Source organism: Ammospiza nelsoni, chromosome Z (genome assembly GCF_027579445.1).
Source record: "Ammospiza nelsoni isolate bAmmNel1 chromosome Z, bAmmNel1.pri, whole genome shotgun sequence".
Taxonomy (NCBI): domain Eukaryota; kingdom Metazoa; phylum Chordata; class Aves; order Passeriformes; family Passerellidae; genus Ammospiza; species Ammospiza nelsoni.
This window is the reverse complement of record NC_080669.1, coordinates 13,641,062-13,659,096: the sequence shown is the minus strand read 5'-3', so window position 1 is coordinate 13,659,096 and position 18,035 is coordinate 13,641,062. Positions and strand designations below refer to the sequence as shown.

Genomic DNA, 18,035 nt, shown 5'->3' with positions numbered 1-18,035 from the left:
AGAACTCTACAAAACCATCAAAATCTAGTCGCAATATCCACCTGGCCAGTAACATGTGACCTGTTAACCTGACCTGGGGAAGCCAGCAGTGGTTCTAGGGTGCCTTGAATCTACCTGAGTAAGGTGAAAACCTCCAGCGCACAGTGATCATCATTGGCAGGATTCACTTAAATATTCTCACCACAAAACTTTCGGTGAAGGAGAACTTTTGTGTATTCTCCTCAATTCCTTTGCAAGGATTCATAAGCAAACAGCCTTTGGAAAAATACACCCAAAAGAAGTTTTGGCTGAAATCCATGGACCTTAATTCATTTGCCTTACTGGGTGATTGTACTTATCAAAACACAGCCTTGATGAACTCTTGTAAAAGCAGGAAGGAAGGGAGAGGCTTTTGGGCCACAGCGTGCTCCTCTCTTCCCCAGCCCGATTTTGGGGAGACACTACCCAAACTAGGTTTATTTGTTCTGGTGATGGGGCTAAGCCTCTCCCATGTGAAATTTCACTTTTCAATGAAAACTTACTCCGGGAGGAGCATCGCCAATATATTTCTCGTGTGACTCATATGCACAAAACCCAAAAGTCAATAGTCAAGAGTTTATTTGATGAAGCTTTTCTCCTAATTAAGGGGTCATCAAGGAGATCCGACTGTTACTCAGCGCTGAGACGAAGGTCACCAGCAGCTGCTCCAGCCCGGGAGATGTACCGGCCAGCACATTTTCCAGAAACATGTTTCCTCTCTCGCCAGCGGCCCCTTCCCCCTCCCCGCCACCCCGTTTCTAGTCTCTCCAGCGCTGATGAGCTAATAGCATTTTTCCTTTGCATACTTTGGCGCTGCCCCACGGCATACTCTGGCAGCCTACGTGTGTCTGAGCGCGCCCGCCCGCCCGCCGCAGGCTCGGCACGGCTCGGCGCGGCTCGGGGCGCGGGGGGAGGCAGCGAGGCAGGGCAGGGCAGGGCAGGCAAGGGGGGAGGATGGGGAGCCCCCGCCGCCGCGCCGGCCCGAGCCGCCCCGTTCCCCTCGGGCCGCCCCGTCCCCCCCGTTCCCGTTCCCGTTCCCCCCGAGCCGCCCCGTTCCCGTTCCCCCCGTTCCCGTTCCCCCCGTTCCCCCCGAGCCGCCCCCGCGCGGGTCGGGCGGGGGGCGGCCGTGGGGGGAACTGTCAGGGCCGCACGTTTCCAGCCGCATTACGTGAACAAATGGCGGGGGTGCAGCCAGCCCAGCCAGCGGGGCTTGTGTAACTTTGCGAGCGTGCCAGCAAGTTTAAAGTCCCTGGTCTCTCCTCCTCCTTCCCTCGCTCCAGACACCAGCGCGGGCCGGAGGACGATGAGAGGCTGATTGTTTGCTCCGGCTCCCATTCGCATCCCCTCGCCTATAAATACCGGGGAGAAGAAAAGCCGCTCTCGCCGCCTCCCCCGGGCCGGGTTTCCTTTCCGACGACCCGACCTGCCCGATGGCACCTCCCGGGTGCTGCAGCGCCTGAGACCCCGCTGCCCGCCCGACCCTTCCAGAAGCGCAGCCCGCACCCCTCGGCCTCCCGCACCGCCCCCCGCTCCCGCTCCGTCCCGAGGAGCAGGAAAGGCGCCCCTCGCTCTCCTCTCGCCATCCCCCTCCCTCCCCTCTCGGTTTCGCCCGTATCTCTCTACCCGCCGGCGCCCACGAAAGAGGAGAAGATGCGTTTCGCGCCGCCGGGGCTCCTGCTCGCCCAGCTTCACGCGTGCATCTACTGGAGCTGCCTCTGGCCCGCCGGCTGCCAGCAGCAGCAGCCGCCGCGCCGGGACGCCCCGCCGCCCCCCGCCGCCTGGAGGCAGCGGATCCAGTGGGAGAACAACGGGCAGGTGTACAGCCTGCTCAGCCTGGGCTCCCAGTACCAGCCCCCGCGGCGCAGGCAGGCGGCCGAGGCGGCGGGCAGCCCCATCCTGCTGCTGCGGAACAACGGCACGGTGCTGCCGCGGAGAGCCGCCGCCCGCAGCAACACCGCCAGCGCCGCCGCGCAGCCCCAGCCGCAGCCCCAGCCCGCCGCCGGCAGCCGCGGGGGCTCCGGGGCTCGGCACTGGTTCCAGGCCGGCTACCAGGCTCCCTCCGGGGGCCGCGCCGCCGCCGCCGCGCAGCGGAGCCCAGGGGCCCGGGGCGCCTCCGCGGGGGCGCCGCGACCCAGCCCCGCCGGCGGCACCGGCACCGACGGCAACGGGAGCAGCGCCGGGGCCGGCAGCCTGCCGCCCCTGGGCAGCTTCAGGCCCGGCCGGGAAGATGTCATGGTAGGAGACGACCCCTACAACCCCTACAAGTACACGGACGATAACCCCTACTACAACTATTACGACACCTACGAGAGGCCCCGCCAGGGCAGCAGGTACAGACCCGGCTACGGCACCGGCTACTTCCAGTACGGTAAGAGCCCTCCTTCCCGCCCTGCCTGCCCTGCCCTGCCCTGCCCGCCCTGCCGGGGCAGAACCCGGGCGGTTCTGCCCAGTCCCTGCTGCCGGGACAGGGGCGGGCTGCCGACGAACCCACCGCGGGCTCCGGGCGCCGTGTTTGCCGGGGGGGGTTTGGGATAAGCCTGGGCAAAGGGGAATGCGAGGATAACGGAGAGCAGGGGTCCGTAGCAAAACGACGGCTCCTAACGACTGGGATGGTAGCCAAATATTTGCAAACGTGTCCTGGGTTGATCTTACTGTTATGTGGTTGGTTTGATGAACTGCAGGTCTCCCTGACTTAGTCCCGGATCCCTATTACATCCAGGCGTCCACATATGTCCAGAGGATGTCCATGTATAACTTGAGATGTGCTGCCGAGGAGAACTGCTTGGCAAGGTAGGCATTGTCCCAAGGCTTTGCCCGTTTTCTGCGGGTTGCTGTGCTACTGTTTCCACCTGTGAACGCGGTGAGGAAGGAGAAGAGTGAGGCTGGAGGGCTCACGGACACACAGCCCTTTGTAACCTTCCGAGTTTGTGGCAGGTGGTAGAGAGAGCAGTCCTGCCACATTAGAGAGACAAGCTGCAGATCTCATGAAGAACCTACACGCTGTGGAAAGTTGTATTACATTTTTTTTATTGTCAGGCTCACTTGAATATTTCTGAATTTTGTGAAATGGAGGCACCTAGAAAACAACTTCATTCTGTTAATCTCCCTCCTCTACTCCCACAAGATCATATGTTACTTCATTAAAAAAAAAAAAACCAAAAACTGAAGAACAAAAACCCTATTCTTAACCAGCACAATTTACCCTTAAGATTATAATAAGCTAATTGTTTCTGGGCCTATGCCTTTAAATGTCTCCTAAAACTAAAATCCCTCTGAAAAGTGTTTCAGAGTCTCTTAAGGGGTTGAAATAACAGCTTTGTTATGAAGTTAAGTCTTGTCCAGTTGGCAAAGAAGGATTTTTCCTGTTTTCTTTGGAAAGAAATCAACATGGCTGGTTTTAACCACTTTAACTTGTTTGATACCTTATCATGCAAAACAAATTTATTTATTTACCAGCATCATAAATTTCTGTTTCAGGGTCATGCCTACTCTTCACTTGCAAAAAAAAGAAAAAAAAAGATATAGCAGTTGGTTTGTTTTTTTTTTTTTTTTTTGCTAGCTTCACAGTGAAGACTCATTGAAGTGTTCTTGCTGCCATTAGTCGATTAAAATATTCCAGTATTTAAAAGAGTGTAGGTAATAACTATGTAGAATGGGAAAACACAGCCTCATTTATATTCATAGTAGTTTTTTGGGGTTTTTAACAGAATCAGACATCTGTTTTGTGATCTTGCATACACAGGGAGTTATTTTGGTTAACAGCAACTAATAAAATTATGTTTTTTGGTACCAGAGTAATTTTACAGCTCAGCAGTGATCTTCTTCATAGAGTCAGTCAGTGGTCAAACTTCCATTTATAAAATTAAAACCAGTTCTGAATTTTACTCAGGTATTGGTCTGACACCAGGCATTTCCACACCATATGGAATTCCTCTGTGAATCTCCAATGCATGAGGCTTATGGAGCCTGAAAAGATTTCTGCTATCAGTTACTTCTGAGACAATATAAAGCATTTTTTTAAGTATTTCTCGCATATACTTATGGCTTTTTCCTTTGTTTTCTTTGGTTTGCACCATTGCAGCTCAGCTTATCGAGCAGATGTTAGAGACTATGACAATCGGGTGCTCCTGAGATTCCCCCAAAGAGTGAAAAACCAAGGCACGTCGGATTTTCTGCCCAGCAGACCCCGTTACTCATGGGAGTGGCACAGCTGTCACCAGTGAGTGAAGTGCTCAGTGTGGCATCTTCTAATTATGCTTTTCACTAACAATTGTCACTTACAAGGACACATTTTCTAAAACTAAAGTGAAGTAGAGAGAAACCATAGGGAAATTTTAGCCTTTTACTATCTGATTAATTTTTATGTTGAGGTAATTACTCTTTGTAGGTAGTGATAATTACACTTTGTACAGACACATGAAATGAAGATGGATACAAAGCTTATCCATACGTGGGAAACTCTTACAATGTGTAGATTAAATACAAATACAAGTCTGAAATGAGATTTTACAGTAGCACTTTCTCCTTTTATTTTACATATAGTCCACTTACATTTAAGTGTACATTTAAGTAAATAAAAGTCACAACTACATAAAAATAAATAGAAACCCTAAAATGTACATTTACTGGCATATTCCCTATAACACCTCATTTTAAACAGTGACCCATACGTCTTGAGCTGAAGTTAATAATCTAGTTCTTCACAAGGAATAGTCCAATCAATTTGGAAAAGGAAAGCTACTGAGTTGACTGGTCCCCTTATCAATAATATTCTATTTATATATGATGATATTTTGACATAGCAGCATTGCTCTAGAAATAGTATATTTGCTGGAAACACAGCAAGGGGAATAGCAGAACAAGCTATTGTTGTAGCAGAACAAGCAGGTAATACTGCAAATCTGTACCTTTTTGGAAAACTCATATGCAGAAGTTTGCGGGTTTGTTCCAGTTTTTGCTACTTCTCAGCAGGAGCAGTAATAAAATACTGGAACTAATTACTCAGAATACTTACTTCCACCTTATTTAAAGTACAACTGTGCTGCTACAGGCACGTAAGTGATAATCTTTTTTAAAAATGGTATGCAATGTGGGGTTGGTCTGAAGGCCTCTGAGCCAATGGAATATTTCTCTCTAGGTTTAGAGGCTTTAGGTATTGAATGAAAAATCAGTATCATTAGAACAAATTCTTTCAAAAAAGACTCATATCATCAATTTATAAATCTTTCATGCATCAAAAAAGCTAAAACTAAATCAAACCGAACAAAAAAAACTCCGCAAATGTTTTAGTTAACCTCTATCCCCGAAAAAGAAATCTCCACCAATAACAAAAATCCCCCAACCCTCATGCTTACAAACTGGATAAACGGATGAAATGAGTAGAGAGCAGTTGAAGTTTTCCATTTGTAGAACAGTTTCTTACTGTGCCACAATAGCCCAGCTATCACTGTCCAGATGCAAAGTGTCTCTGATGTTGATTCAGTTCTTGGACAGAAAATACATTGCCTACAAAAGAATGCAGCTCTCGTGATCATTTCCATAACAGTGAAGCAAACTCTTTTGGAAATGAACCCAAACTGCCAGTTGCTTTGGCTAGCCATCAGACCTCAGTGTTAGTCATCATCATCTGTGGACTGGTTTTAGTGTTCTGGATGTGCTTTGAGGCTCCTGTGCTGCTTTGTTTTACCAATACATTTGAGTTTTGTTGATTAGGTCTTTCTCATATCCCTCTTGAGCTGAAATCATCCAAAAGTAATGGCAGCCAAAAGATATGGTGCAGGTAGAGAAGACAAGTTTATTTTCGCACACTTTTGGAAAGGGTGAAATTACAAGAATAAGAGGTGCTAAAACGCCACAGTAAGAGCTAGAAGTCACTTTGTGTGAAAGCAAGAAAAATGCATCACTTTGCCCAAATAAAAAGAATAAACGCTTCTGAAATAGAGACAGTACTAAGTACAGACTGTAAAAACAGCTGATAATGAATGAAATCTGCATTGCCAGTACACAGAAGCTGATTTCTTTATGCAGATTTTGTCTTCACCAATGTTACAAATATGTTACATTGTCTGAGGGTCATGGAAATGTGAAACCAAATTGTTGGGGTTTTGCTAGCAAGTAGCAAACTTCCATGGAATTTATGGTATGTAAGGTAAGCATTCCTAGTAAACCTCTGGTTAAAGGCACTTATAAGATGTTCAATTCAAATATGAACTATTTAATACTTGCTTTTGTTGTTGGAAAAGAGGTGAAACAAAATTTTGGAAAAACAGTGCTGCTATGGAATCTTTCCCATAACAAATTAAAACCCATTATTTATTTATAGGATGATATGTGGTACTTGAAAATTAGAGTAATGAAAATAATTGAGTGGTCAGTAGTAGGAAAGTGTACTAACACACAAGTTTTGGGAAGTAATTAAATTTGTCCAGATTTAATGGGATGTAGATCAAATATGTGAAAAAGTTATTGATGAGATCTGATCCATCTCTAATGATGTACCTGTGGTTTAACAGACATTACCACAGCATGGATGAATTCAGCCACTATGACTTGTTGGATGCAAGCTCACACAGAAAAGTTGCTGAGGGTCACAAAGCAAGTTTCTGCCTTGAAGACACTTCCTGTGATTATGGATATTACAGGCGGTATGCATGTACAGCACACACACAGGTAGGAGCTGCTGTGGAGACAGCCACGGGTTTGTGTTTGGATAACTTTTCTGTCATCAATCACCTGATGCCCTGAATTAGCTGATGTCCTAACTAGCTTCTGGAATTCCCCATTACACAGACCAGGATGTTAACCTGGAGACTCGCAATTCACCCATGTGCTGTGACCTGTGGGTTTCTTGTTAAAGGGCAGTGACACTCACTAGCACCACTCAGTAGCACCACTGCTCACTGAATTGTATTAAAACACACCCCAAGTGCCCGTGGCAGTAGCACTGGTCAGGCTTGCTAAGAGCACACAAGACAGCCCACAAAGAAGCTGTTCCCACTGTTCATCTCCCCAAACTGACATTGTAGGGTGGTGCTGGGGTTCACGGCCAGTATTTTCTCCCTTGTGGAGTCTGCAGCTGTAAGGAGCTGGATTTCTGCAGCACCTGCAGCTGCTGGCTGGCAGCCTGGCACAGGAACCTCGGGGTGCTGTTCTGTGCCGACAGGGCAGGAGGCTGTTTAGGAGAGTGGCACCTGTGTGGATGTTATGGGGGCACGTACCAACGTAAAGCCAGGTGCCAGGGCTTAGTAGGGGAACATGGAAAAGGGAACACACCATTATGACAGACAAATCCATGCAAGAATCCTGCCTTGAACATTGCATCACCACCTCTCAGAACTGCTAAAGAAAAGCTTAAAAAATCCTAAGTAGCCAACCCCAGCAGAACAAGGTTGATCAGCAGTGTAGTATGGCTAAGAAATTTCATAGACTATTCCATTTGGAAAACCAGATGTAAGAACAAAACTTGAATGGTTGTGGATTTAAATAGGAAATTTTTGATATTTACTGACAATAGTTGATGTTTCTGTCAATATATGAACTGAAGACCTGTCAGGCAACAGCTTTAAAACAGAGAGGAGTGCTCTTTGGACACATGAATGAAGTATTAAATTCCTAGCCATTGGATGTTGCAGAGATCAAAAATCTCCATGGGCTCAAGAAGAATTTAGACAAAGTAACAGATGCTATTAAACACAAAGATCTAATGGTACCCCGTGCCTTAAATACAGTTAAATGCCTGGTGGAAGGAATTTGCGTGACATCACACATCCCATTCCTTATGCTCTTTTCTCATTAAGCATCTGCTGCTGACCACTGCCAGAGACATGACACTGAGCTTTGCTGGATCTGTGGTTTAACTCAGTGTGGCCATACGTACACACGAACCTGTATCCCTTATTCTGCAGCTTTTAATCTAGAAGGTAGTTATTCTGTCACAGAGAAATGACAGCTATGTTTCCCTTGCTGACGTGTCCACATTTGAATTTTAACTATAATGAATGATCTGCAATACATAGAGGCTTTGAAGAGGTTTTATAAATACCTTTTCGACTTCTGTAGACTATGACATCTAACTAAGCAACATACATATTTTACAGCTGAGTATTTGTGTCACTAGACTCACGGCTGTGTCAGCATTTCCACTGGAAGCCCATATTTCAGGGGTTTGTAATTGGACTGTAAAACTTTCCTCCAGCCTCAGACTTGGCACAAACATGCAAGAGTCTGAGCTGATCACCAGCTGGGTCAAGAGGGAATTCCTGCAGGACTTGGGTTTTCTGCACTCTGTGTGTTGCCAGAACAGATCAGCTCTGCCTAGAGCAATCTGTATTAGCCACAGCTAAAGACACTAGCTTTGAAACACCAACACATTCATATGTGGTGATTCTTACTCATGTTCCTAACAAGGAAGAATTTTTCGGAAAGATGCATCTGGAATAAAGACTACATTTTCGGTTCCCTCAGATTCTTGTGTCACTATTTGTCTGAAGAGAGACCATTTCCATGCAAAGCTCAATGTGAAAAGGGCTCTTAGCCCTACTATTCAAAGATGGCACATCCATAGCAAAATGTTACATCATTCCTAAGGGTGGAGAGAGGATCCAACATGGTGATCAAGTCTGTCTGTACTCATGACCTCAGAAGATATTCACTCAACAATTACAGATAGTTACCTCCAGTCTTTGGTCAATTTTTATTGTCTTCTGATCTTATGTGAAGAACAGGAAATAATATCATCAGCGGTTTTGACGTAAAAGGAGTATCGTAACAAGTGATTATAAGAAAATACAGATACCTCACAGATGAACAACTGTGAGGTAACTATCAATATTATAGGTGTTTTTTATCCAGTAGCAATAAAGGGCATAAAAAGTGGTACATTAGACTTAGGTGTTCTAGTTTAGACACACAAATAAAATGCCAGCTAAAAATAAGATTCCTTTTCTAAGTTAATTTTCTAAGTGGACTGTGATAGCTAAGTGAACTTCAGTCTGAGTGTCCCTAATGTTTAGAATGTCACTGTTTTTAAAGACTCATGTTTTTTCACATCCATCTTATCTTCATTCTTAAGGGTCTGAGCCCTGGCTGCTATGACACTTACAATGCTGACATAGACTGCCAGTGGATTGATATTACTGATGTAAAACCTGGAAATTACATTCTGAAGGTAAGCCTGTTGGGAATGGGGAGGTTTGGGGTTTTTTGGGAGTGGGTTTGTTTTTTTTTTCCTGTTTAAAGAAAGAGGCAAATCCTTTGCATACATGCTTTGGCATGTGAGTTACCCGCTGGCGTGGCAGCAGACAGCAGCGTGCTCTCTCCCATGCAGGTGAGTGTGAACCCCAGCTACCTGGTGCCCGAGTCCGACTACTCCAACAACATCGTGCGCTGCGACATCCGCTACACGGGCCACCACGCCTACGCCTCTGGCTGCACCATCTCCCCGTGAGTGCCTCCCCGCCCTGCCCTCGCTGGCACCGCGCCCCACTGACAGCGTTTGGTTTTGTGGGAATTTTAAAATTTGCGGGAATTTTGCTCTCGCACTCACGCCGTTGGAATATGTAACGCTTCCCAAAACTGCTGCTCCTGTCTGGTCTGCCAGATGACAACCTCTGGCTCGCACACCTTCCTTTGTGCTGGCATTAGGGCCTCTCTATGGTCATTCAGTGCCCTTTTACAGCACCCACACACAACTGAGCAGGGCTCTTTAAGACGCTGTGCAAAATCACACAAGTGTGTGTTACCTCACTTGCAGAGCATCACTCTCCCTGAAACAGTTCTTTCACACATCCTTCATTTACAGTTTTGCTCTTTAAAAGTTTAAGCAATGCCAAAAAAGTGCCTTTTTTACATTTTTTTTCCTCCAAAAAGGCAAACTCATTTAATAAATGTCCTCATGGTAGATCTACTGTACCTTAGTATCTGTGAAAGACACACAGAGAAAGCAGTCTTCTGTAACACGGAGGTAAGCAGTTCTCAGAAAACTGTGTAAGTTGCTCATATGAAATATTTATCAAGAGACTTCATTTGGTTTGTATAAGGAGCATTAACATTGTGTAGAGTTCATATGAAACAAATTACAGAGCAGTGAAGGAAAAGTAAAACATATGACCCGTGCAGTCTTCTATAACAATATCAGTGAAACAGACTGAATTAATGTGACTTGCTTAGTTAGCCTGTGAAATATTCATTCCTTACTTTGCATTAGGAACTCAGTAGTTAAATGAGCCAAACTTACATTTCACGCTTTTAACATCTAATCTCCCCATCTTACCTCTGAAAATGTTACTGAGTACATAAAATAATAGAACAGTTAATGTCAGAAAGACCTTTTAGATCATGAAGTCCAGCCATCAACCTCAGATGGCTCCACGCTCACCATTAAAGCATATTCTCAAGTGCCATATTCATATGGCTTATGAACACTTCCAGGCATAGCGACCTCACTACTTCCCTGGATATTCTGCTCTAATGCTTTACAACCTTTACATGAAGAAGTTTCCCCTGATTCCCATCTAAACCTCCTCCTGAGGCCATTTCCTCTCATCCTGTCTCATTGGTGACGTGGGAGAAGAGACCAACACACACCTCACCACTGCCTCCTTCCCTCAGGGATTCATGGAGTGTGATGAGATCTCCCCTCAGCCTCCTCCAGGCTAACACCTCATATACATACATATATATATATATATATATATATATATATATACACACACATATATATACACACACATATATATATATGTGTGTATGTATATATACATATACATATATATACATATATATATATACACACATACACATATATATGTGTGTATGTATATATACATATATATACATATACATACATATATACATATATATATATATACACACACATACACACACACACACATACACACACACACACACACACACACACACACACACACATACACACACACACATGTATATATGTACACCATACATTATATCATTATATCTCTCCTCTCAGGGACATATTCAGGCCGGGCTAGGAAACCAAATGTCTGTCACTGTTGGCTGACTTGTGCTTTCCAGCTGACAAGTGGGTATTCAGCAGTTCCTCTTTCTGTGCGTGCCTGCTCACCTGCATAAAATTATTTCTCCTCTCTCAACAGATACTGAGAAATTTGCAAGAAGTGGACGAGATGGTGACAGATGTTTTGAACTGAAGTATCATTATACAAACTTCACTAGGATGCAAACACTATAGAAACAAAACTACAGAACATACACAGATATGCCCACACACCTTATGTGACTTTGAAGCACTTCTGCTGCTTCTCAAGCAAAACTTAACTGGATTTTGAGAATCTAAATTGGCATTACTTGTATTGCTATTGAAATGCGTGAAACTGGTGCTTCATGTAGAGATATTTTAAATTTTGATAATCTGACTCATTCATAAAAACATGGGACCATTTCTTAGCTCCTTCAAATCTGGAGTTTACATGACAGTAGACTGCAGTGGGAATATTACTGGTGAATGAGTTGAACATATTTAAAAACGTAGAAAAAATGTACACAAAATGAATTAAATAAAACTCAAGAGAAAGTACTAATGTCAGCTATCTCAGAAAAGACAATGATGAAAAACAGAATAAGAGTGATGATACAGTACTATTGAAAATTGTTGCTAGGACACATTGATATGAAAGAGAGAAGTATGTTCAGTTTTCAAGGAATATTAACATATAGCAGAGAAATACATATATATTATATATATCAGTTATACCCCCGCAAGAAAAGTTATGTTTACATTTTTAATACATTAGAAGTTTTTCCATTTTCTTAAGTGAAAAACAGATGGGGTTTTGAAATACAACTTTCATCTGTGAAAATTAATTAAAAAGCTTGCCCACCTTTATATGTTCAAGAAATTTTTCAAGGTGGGACTTTAAAAAAAGTTCTGCAAACTTAATGTGGATAAAAAAATACATGTCAAGAAGTGGGCTCTTGGAAATGATGAAGAGACCCTGATGTGGTCATCTGTGAAAAACATCCAACTTGAACAGGTTAACCATCAAAATAATACAGGCAATTAACTCAGGTGGCACCACAAACAGAAGTAGGTCAGAATCTCTTACAAAGTATTTTTAGTGTGAAGAAAACCTACTACCTGCTTCCCCCTTAAGTACTGTAGTTGACTTTAAAATGTATATCTCAATATTCAAAATAACAAAGTTGAAAATATACTATGTAGAGAGGAAAAGCAAAAGTCAGTGTATTTGACATCCTACTTCAGGAACCAAATGCAACATTGTTAAGGGGAAAAACTTCCAGCCCAAATTAATGTTTTTGCTGAACTGCTTAACTGGTGCTGGGTGTACTACTCCTCCTCCCATCCCCAAATTATTTTGCTTTTGCAGTGCACCCTGCTGTAAGCTACAGTAGCTGTGATTTTTGTTTTAAACTGTGAAATGACATATCACAAGGGGATCTGGCTTTTTTTTTTTTTTTTTTTTCCAGAAGATTTCTGATCATGTAAAATGAAGAATCTACTTTGGAGCAATGGGACCTAGAAATATTGATTGGTGTTCATTAATTTCATCAGCAGTTCAAAACACCTAATGAAATATTGGAAGCTCAGTAAATTTAAAAAAACAAAAAAAGGAAAAAAAGTGCTATTCAATATGGTTAAAAAATTAAAAATCTGAGGAGTATGGAGAGGTTTTATTATCACTATTGGGAATACTTCAGGTAGTATTTGGAAATATTTTGTGCTTTAGAACCCTATGGATTTAATTTGGAAGTTTGATGAGTTACCATAACATCCTTCACGGATCAGCTGTTCTTTAGTACATTTTTTTAAGTTTATTTCCACCTTAATCATGACTTGGTTACAAATTTGCACAATCAGAATTTAAAAGAAACCTGAGAATCTGCAGCCTGGTGATTCCTACCCACCAGTGGGAGAGGGTGCAGAATAATATAATTTATACCTGCAGCTCCCTTTCTGTTTGCTGTGAGATCCATTATAGCAATCTGTAACCAGTACGGGCAATGAACAGAAGCAAAATTTGTAAACTTGATTTGTGAGAAGACCATTTGTAACATATGTCTGCAAAAACGAGGGCCTGTTTAAAGTCTAGTCTTCTGAAATCTCAGCCCAAAGAGTTCTTAGGTTTAAGAGGCGTTAAGGGATGCAAGCGCATTCACCTTTCTACAGACTTAGGCCAAAATTGGGGTCAGAGTCCTGAGAGCAGCTTGGGCGATGGACACAAAAGCTGCTGAACGGAATTGCAGGCTGTGGGCACGGCTGCTCCCTGGGCAGAGGTGGGGTGCTCGTACCCCACGGTGCCTGGCACTGCAAGTGGGATACGAGAGCACCAAGGGAGATGGAGCAGGGCGGGCAGGGGATGCGCCTCACCTGCCCTCACGTCTGTGCCCAAACCACCTGCACGACTCCGCTGGAGTCAGCAAGGAGCCAGAGGGCCTTGAGCATCTGTGCGGGTGGAACAAGTGGGAATGGCCTCATTGGGAAAGGTGTTCAATGCTGTAACTTTGAATATTGGGGATACTGGAGCTACGAAAATGTAGCTTTTTTTTCCGTAGCAAAATATTGTATTTGTTTTGAAATATGTGTTAAGCGACATGACATTGATGTACAATAGCACAAAAATTGCCTAAGACATGAACAGAAAAACAAGGGATTTTAGGATTAAAAAAAATGAAGGAATGTGACTTCAACCCTGTCTTAACTATAGTAAATCACAACGCAGTAGAAGAGTTTATTATATAGCATGTGTAGAAGTAGTTCTAATTAGGGGAGTGCCAACCAATATTTTCAGTATCTTGGCTCTGCAAATTTGACACCTTATTTTTTGCATACTGGAATATGTTTTTGGGATTATTAATATCTTTAAAAACTGTTTTAGAAAAAGTTTTTATTTTTACTGCACATTATATTTGGATTCCATTTTACCAGACATCGGGCTTGTTCCCTTATCTTTGAATTGACATTGGTCTCAGTGGGAGCAAAACCAGATTTAAATTTTGTGGGATTTCTACTATGAATTTGCTGTCTTGCAGTCTCAAATTTCTTCTGAAAAGCCAGAATGTATAAATGTGTGTGAAACAATAACCTCCCACACTTCAAATCTTTACTTAAGAATTGCACATAAGGAACATAATGTATGTCAGGCTCATTAGAGGAAGGGTTTGCTATATATTTTTTTTAATCCTGAAATACATTTGGTATTTGTGTATTTCTAGACAAGTGTTACAAAAATGACAGACTGGTCACCAATGGAACCAAAACATTGTGTAGATGATGTTTTTGTGTTAGGAAAAAGTCTACTTGTTTTTTTTTCTGCTCCAGAATGAATGCACATATCAAATGTACCTTCCTATTGTCATTCATGCATTGTTTGCAGTCTGCTCATTCAAAACCAGCAGGGTGGTTTTCATAAATGAGACATTGAAAGGTGGTTTTATCCTGTGTCTCACATTTATGCCAAAAAGGCATTTTCATTTTCTCCAAATCCTAAAAGGTGCTGAAAGATTTTTAACTTGAATTAAAACCAAAGAGTATGTAATTGGGAGGTTTTTATTATGCAACTAAATGCTACAGATACAGTGAAATGCCACTTATTTTTGCAACTTTCTTGAAGACTTTTCATTATTTTCTTCACTTTTCTTCAAAGAGTCTTAATTTCAATAACTTTGCATCTTTATCTGAAGAGCTCTAATTTATAATATTCATGCACTAGCTTTGTATTCTTCACTGCACTTTCATATTCTTGTGTTACCTGCCCGTATTATGGTTGCAAGTTTATGTGAAAATGACTTGAATAAAATGTTTCAAGCGTTCTGCTTGTCGAAATATTGCACTTACTGTACAGGCCAGATCCATCCCTCAGTGAGAAGGCTTCAGTTAAGGTTGTTATGTCTACATGAAAATGAAGAAAATTCTGTCTTGCTGACATGGTCTCAGAAAAAATACGACAAGAAAGCAGAAACAAAAAAATAAAAAATTCAAGGCATGATAAACTACCCCCCACACTACAAAAAGGATTAATGTGTCAAAGTCTAACAGGAGGAGGCATATGGTTCATCCGGACACACGATTTCCTTACCGTATCTGTCTTGGTAAAAACAGGAACTTAAAAAGCACTTTCTGAATTTCTGCTCCAAAAACTAAGCTTTCACAGAAAGAACACTTGAGCAGTACATGGTGGGAAGTCTGTGTACTCTGGAAAACTGACTAACAGATTAAACATGCAGTTACTCCAAACACATTTATCCTGTTATTTACACCCTCTGAGTACAAGGCAGAGTCCTGCTGCCTCTTCAATCTGTATGCTGAACTGGTGAAACAGTCTGAGTTGTGAAGCATCTCTTGTCCCTTCACTGAGGGACAACTACAGAAGAGAATAGTTGAAAAGAAACTTGGAGTCTAAATAGTTTAATAGTTAAAAAGAGACTCTTTTTATATAGTTATTGGAGACTCTTTCCTACTGGAAGTCATCAAACACACAAATATCAACTAATTGGCACTCTTGGCATCATGTAAATGGAGACAAAACCAGTGTAATATCTTTTCAAATTCATAAAAGTAGAATTATTTCAGATAAAACCCTCTTTGTGTAATGTTTCTCTATTTAAAAAGTATTTCCTATCCTACTATAATTAGAGCTAAGAACTTCAAACTGAGAATTTCTCCAAGTGCTATTCCTAGAGTACAGAACCTGGAGTGGATCAACTTCTGTGCAAATACAAAAATGCAATAAAAATGGCATGTGATAATTGCAGAAAGCACATTCAAATCTATTGAAAATAAAGCAACTCCTAGTTCCCACATACCTTCTACCCCCATTCTGCTATCTCATTTTCACATTGCATTACAAAATGATCTACCACCAGCAGATCTACCACCATTCACAAAGCAGGTCAAGACTTTCACTCCAGAAGGTATTGCTCTAACTGAATTTTCATTCAAGCCCCTTTTTTCCTGATCTAACAATTCTAAAAAAAAACTGATTAAAGAAGTATTTAGGCCTCTTTGGACATCTACAGAATGGGCCCGTCAACAACACACCTGTTGGCTATTAAAAAACCCCAACAATCATATTTAAACTAGTGATGACTGTCTTAAAAGACACTGAAAAAATCTGAGATGGATTTGTTGGTAAGCCTGAAGTGAAAAAATTGTGCACCTGAAGCAGCCTAGTAGTATCTGACAGTACTAACCTGGCTAAAGATATTTCTTCTATGGTATGGTACTGAATGGAAAAGCATGGTTCTCAACATTTTAAAATCTAATCATCACAGAAAGAAATAACTTCCCATGTCACTATAAAAATAAATTGCTAGTACTTTGTGAGAGGCTTCTGTCTAAACAGTGCCACAGATACGATTTAAGTTAAAAATCACATATATCCTGAAAATGTTATGTTGTTATAATGAAGAGAAAACATTCTAAACTTTATCAACAACCTCCAGGCAAGTTCACTGGGTTTATCAGTTCATAAACAAATCGCCCAGTTACACGTAAAAGATATTATCAAGCCTCCACCATCACTACTCATTTGTATAATGTATTAAAGCTGTGATCCAGGTGAGTCACTAAGCATGAAAGTAGCAGTAACCCATTAGAATATGAAGTAATGCCAGTATCCTAATCTCTCTTCTCTCATTCATGTTCAGTGCATGTTATGTTTTTTCTTTTCTTTAAAGTAAGAGCTCAGAATATTTTGGAAAAAAAAAAAAGGGATGTTTTGATAAGTCAGGCTTCCTTCAGGGTGAATTCTGTGGCCACAAATTACAGCTGTAATAATGCAGTAAGAAACTTGCTCTAATGCCAAGATAAACCAATGCTCCTAGATCTTTTAAGCACATGCAAAAAAGCACTTTAGAACATTGGCTCCTTGAAGTCTTGAAGTTTTTTTCAAACTATTTGCAAGCTTTAAATTTTTGATCCTTAAATAGGGCAGTCATCTGCTAAAAGAAAGGTAAGCAGTCCATGAAAAACTCTTACCACTGATGACACCTACCAAAAGACATCTCTCTTGCCTTACACTGGAAGCAGAGAAGTCACATACCAAATCTTTGTTTCTTGTGTTATTCATCTAGGATTGATTTACTTATTGTATTTAAAGCTTTAAAGACTAACATTTGCAACTGAAATCTTGAAGTTTGTAGAAAGCAGGCAAATGCATGGCTTTTTCTGTGAAATACAATCCTACAAAATCACAGTAAACAAGTTTCTGTGCTTTACTTTGAAGCTTTTGGCCATCAATAATGTTCCATTTGGTACAGTGAAAATAACAGCAACAAAATCACTCTGAAATGAAAGGTGGTTTGAATTTCTCATTCCTCTGGGAGGTAATGCCATTAAAGACAGTATTACATATACTGACATTTATTGAGTACACAGAAAAAAAAAGCCTAAACCATGCCTAAATATTAATACAGAACAGATCAACTTGAAGGTTTACTCTTCAAGAACTTAACACAAGATGGGACATGTATAATGTAGCATTATCTGTGCTTAGTCCAGGACAAGGATCCTCATACTGCTGGCAGCATTTTCTAATGCAGCCCAGGGGCCTGATGGCTTTGGCTGAGACACAGAAAAAGACTAAGCTTTTTCAGACTGTATGTAGGAAGGCCATCTACACCTTAAGGAATGACATATTCTACAAGTTTCCAGAGATTTAAGAGCAGACAAACATGAAGACAGGAAATTGATCAAGGATTATTAAACACCATAAGCTAAAATATCACAAGATGTCACTGAGCTGTAAAACTGGAAGCTTGAAGAGATGGATGTTGCATGATGTAGCACTGTGTGCTTGCTCCCTCTGTCCTTAAAGCATACCTTTCTGACTACTTACAAAGATCCTGGGTTAGATGGGCCTTTGGGGTGATGCAGGGCTTTCCTCAGGCATCTCAAAATGCTACATGAATAGCACAGTCCAGTCATTTACCAAGTTTATTAATTAATTTGATTATGAAAGGTAACTATATTTATATAAACAACACTATTAAAGACTAAT

The 18,035-nt window shown here is 41.9% G+C and overlaps 1 protein-coding gene across 2 annotated transcripts; it reads left to right on the top strand.

The window, feature by feature from the left end:
• The first annotated feature begins 1,322 nt into the window (after nt 1-1,322).
• Nucleotides 1,323-14,847, top strand: LOX (lysyl oxidase). 2 transcript variants are annotated; one of them, XM_059492254.1, is made up of 7 exons: nt 1,323-2,386; nt 2,700-2,808; nt 4,100-4,237; nt 6,531-6,687; nt 9,089-9,184; nt 9,344-9,459; nt 11,154-14,847. In XM_059492254.1, exons 1-7 carry the CDS (start codon nt 1,669-1,671, stop codon nt 11,158-11,160), a joined length of 1,341 nt encoding a protein of 446 aa, XP_059348237.1. In that variant the 5' UTR covers nt 1,323-1,668; the 3' UTR covers nt 11,161-14,847. The 2 variants fall into 2 exon arrangements, with proteins under 2 accessions (XP_059348237.1, XP_059348238.1); XM_059492255.1 differs by lacking the exon at nt 11,154-14,847 and having other exon boundaries at nt 9,344-9,463.
• Nucleotides 14,848-18,035: the final 3,188 nt, after the last annotated feature.